The sequence below is a fragment of the Copidosoma floridanum genome, unplaced genomic scaffold (genome assembly GCF_036245765.1).
Source record: "Copidosoma floridanum isolate Cflo_tuat_1 unplaced genomic scaffold, Cflo_Japanese_pri ptg000016l, whole genome shotgun sequence".
Taxonomy (NCBI): domain Eukaryota; kingdom Metazoa; phylum Arthropoda; class Insecta; order Hymenoptera; family Encyrtidae; genus Copidosoma; species Copidosoma floridanum.
The window spans coordinates 6,496,763-6,500,619 of record NW_028321893.1 but is presented as its reverse complement, the minus strand read 5'-3'; the positions used below and the strand labels follow the sequence as shown (position 1 = coordinate 6,500,619).

Sequence of the window (3,857 nt, the reverse complement as noted above, 5' to 3'; positions counted from 1 at the left end):
GAAAATATTGATTAACCAAAAACGATTATCTGTAGAAATGCACAATTACTGTCTGTAGTAATACACAATAACTGTCTGTAGAAATACACAAGAGTTTCACTGAATCTTGCTGTTGATAATCACTGGTAGTTCAATGAGATTAACTATTTGAGCTGGTCTGCAGATTATGCAGTGAGCAACTTAAACAAAGCACTAAGTGCACTGCACTGCACAACTGAGTTTTATCCACGGTATTGAGAGAGTTAATCAGAAGATGTACACTAGCATTTAAGGTGATGTATGCACCTTTGAATGCTAGAGTTTGGCAGCGTAAATTAAGAGAGTCTATCTTCGACGAGAGCTGAGTATAATCTGGTGCTTACAGTATACAAAGCTTGCCGCGTGAATACGCACACACACACACACCTGCAGCGCGCCAAGTCGACCAAGCGCACACGCACAGAGCGTTGAGCCAACAGAGACTACAAGTGTACACAATGTACACAAAAGCCGGGCCTACTGTCGGTCGTTCTCATTTCCAACATTCCACCCACCATCAGTCAACGGCTGACAACAACCGTAGACCAACAATGGCACCAAATTGTAAATTGGTCTCCTGAGTGCGCCCACTGAGGTCTTGAGAGTCACCACTTTAACCAGGCCATTGTTGCCTGGGTGGACGTTGACGACTCTGGCCATCGGCCACTTTCCTGGTGGTAGAGTCTCACTAGTTATAAGCACCAATGAGCCTGTCTCAATGTCATGAGCTGGAGTATGCCACTTGGAGATTGAGTTTAATTTGAGCAAGTACTGTGTAAACCTTTGTTTTTGAGCTTGGATTAGCGGCCAGCGAGTGAGCTTTGATATAGGTAAATCCAACAAGCACGGCTCTGATGGTGAGATTAGTGCCGATCCGACTAATAAGTGTCCTGGAGTGAGTGTGTCTAAATCCTCTGGATCATTGGTAAGTGGTTCTAGTGGTCTAGAGTTAAGAATTGCTTCGATTTAAGTAAGCAACGTCGTTATCTCTTCAAGCGTGTAAAGAGTCTCTCCCATAGTCCAATGGAGATGGTGTTTCATTGACTTCACTACTGCCTCCCATTTTCCTGCCATGTGATGAGCAGCTGGAGGGTTGAAGTGGCATGATGTTCCATCTTGGGCGAGCATGGCTGATAGATGAGAATTTTGACTGATTGCTTCTGAGTATAACTGTTGAAGAGCCCCGTCTGGACCAACGAAGTTCGTCCCAAAATCAGAATACAACTTAAATGGACGTCTCGGACGTGAGACAAATCGCAAATACGCTGACAAGAATCCTTTGGTAGAGTAGTCTGTCACTGCTTCGAGATGCACAGCAGAGGTTGAAAAAAACACGAACACACACATCCAACCCTTGTATGTCTTCGACCCTCTGCCGCGCCTAGATTTAAGATGTATTGGACCTGCGTAGTCAATACCTGTGTGAGAAAACGGTCTGGAGGGAGTCACCCTGGCCTCGGGTAACTGTCCTATGAGTTATTGTGCTCTTTGTGCCCGGTACCTGGCACGTTTGACGCAGTAGAGGATTCTAGATCGTATGGAGGCCCGTCTACCGATTATCTAAGACTCTTGACGAGTTTTGCTAAGAGTGAGCTGAGTTTCTCCGTGTAGAGTTTGCCGATGAGCCTGATCAATAACCAAACTGGTGAATTGAGCTTGACGAGGAAGTAGGGCAGGATGTTTTGCATCAGGTCTGAGCTTGGCATTCATGAGTCTGCCTCCCACACGCAGTATGCCAGCATCATCAGTATATGCCATCAACCGGTGGAAAACATGGCCCCTTGCGAGAGAACCTGATTTGGGCATCTTGATTTCCTCATTGAAACATTCCTGTTAAGTTAATCGGATGAGTGAGAGCTAAGCTTGAGTGATAAGTTCTGCAGTAACAGCTTCGAATGATTCCTGGTGTGTGAGTAAGGCTTTGAACTTGGCACAAGCAAGTAAGAGGGTGGCTGTGATACGATAAAATTTGTGCAATGTAGAGCTGGACTGAGTGAGCCTGAGTAAAAACTCTGAGTCCGAGACTGATGACACCAATGCTGACACCTAAAGCGCCTCTGTCTCATCCTCCACCTCAACGTTACTCGGCTGTAGAGGCCAACGATCCTGGGGTTGTATCATCCACTCTGGTCCATGCCACCAGAGCCTATGCTAAATCAATTTTGAAGTGAGAATCCCTCTAGAAGCACAGTCAGCAGGATTCTCCTTTTCAGGGACATGTCTTCAATGTGCTGCAGAGACCAGATCCTGAATTGCTGCAACTCGATTCCTGACGAAATCCTTCCACATATTTAGATAAGAAGAAATCCAATAGAGTGTGACTGACGAATCTGTCCGTAAGTAAATGTTGCTGATATTGAGTGTGAGTTGGTTGGTGACATACTTAGTGAGTTTAGCCAGGATGAGAGCTGCTGTCAACTCCAACCTTGGTATTGACATCCTCTTCAGTGGTGATACTTTTGTCTTGGAGCAGACAAATGAGCTTGACGTGGCTAAGTGTGACTTTATCACCAGGTGAATCACAGCACCCATAGCATTCTGAGACGCATCAGCAAAGCCATGGAGTTCCACTGCAGAAGAAGGATGTGCTCCAAACCATCTAGCAACCGTCACTCCAGAGAGTTTAGCTAGATCATCTCGTATTTGTAGCCACCTCTGAGCGAGAGCATCTGGTATGGGTGTATCCCATGTAATTTTGAGTAGCCACAATTCCTGAATGATGAGTTTGGCTGCAACAATCACTGGAGCAACTATTCCGAAAGGATTGAAGATTTGAGATATTTCTGAAAGAATTGTTCTCTTCGTTGGAGTTTGACTGAGAGGCTTGAGTATGCACTGAAAGGTAAGATTGTTTGAAAGTGTTTTCCAAACCATTCCGAGTACTTTAGCATCGCATTCATCGAGAGAGAGTGCTGATCCTTCACTGGAGTTTAAGTAACTGATTCCTGTCGAGTTTAAGTGCCACTTAGCCAGGGGCAATCCGCCCACCATGCACATCTTCTTGAGTTGTAGGGCCTGCTCGTTCAACTCATCTGGAGTCTCCACTCCACCAAAAATGTCGTCCACATATCTGCCGCTGGTGAGAATCCGGGCCACCTGGGGGTAATGGTGCCCTTCATCCTTCACCAGCTGCAGCAGTGAGCGTGTGGCCAGAAATGGAGCAGGCCTCGTCCCGTAGGTCACTGTGGTAAGCTGGAAGTAAGCTTCCTCGTGAGTTTTGCTATGCCAGATGATTCGCTGAAAATCCCAATCGTCTGGATAAACCTTGATCTGACGATACATCTTGGAGATGTTCGCAGAGAAAGTCCATTTGAATGTGCATAACCAGAAGAGTATATCTGTCATGTTGGGCAGTAGATTAGGTCCCGTGTGAGTTTTGCTGTTGTGTGAATGTCCAGAGGAAGTAAAGGCTGATCCATTGAAAACCACCCTGATTAAGACTTAATTATTTATTCATGAAATCTGTATAGAGCTTGTCGTTCTTGTCGTCTGTTTTGAGCCTGGCCACTGTGCGATCGAAGCATTTACGAGCACGGTTGACTGAGTTGCCCAGCAGAGATGGAGATTGCTTTAGAGGAAGTTTCACCACGTATCTTCTGGTGCTAGCCTGAGAGTGAGTTCGCACGAAGTGTTCCCCACACTCCTGTTCCTCTGGTGTAAGCTGCGAGCTTGACTTTGAAGGGACCTCTTCTTGAATCCAGAAGTTGATGAGTAATTCCTGAAGTTTATCTTCTATTTTTGAAACAACATGGTGAGTGTGACGATGAATCTTTGTAACAGGCTGGTTAACGCAACCCAATAAAATCCAACCAAACAGTGTACGTTGAGCGACAGGTTCT

The 3,857-nt window shown here is 45.8% G+C and overlaps 1 protein-coding gene across 1 annotated transcript; it reads right to left on the bottom strand.

Annotated features, from left to right (window-relative positions):
* Positions 1-2,241: 2,241 nt before the first annotated feature.
* On the bottom strand, positions 2,242-3,300 carry LOC149374658 (uncharacterized). Its single transcript, XM_089592402.1, has one exon. The coding sequence runs from the start codon at positions 3,298-3,300 to the stop codon at positions 2,242-2,244; it is 1,059 nt and encodes a 352-aa protein (XP_089448528.1).
* Between the last annotated feature and the right edge of the window lie 557 nt (positions 3,301-3,857).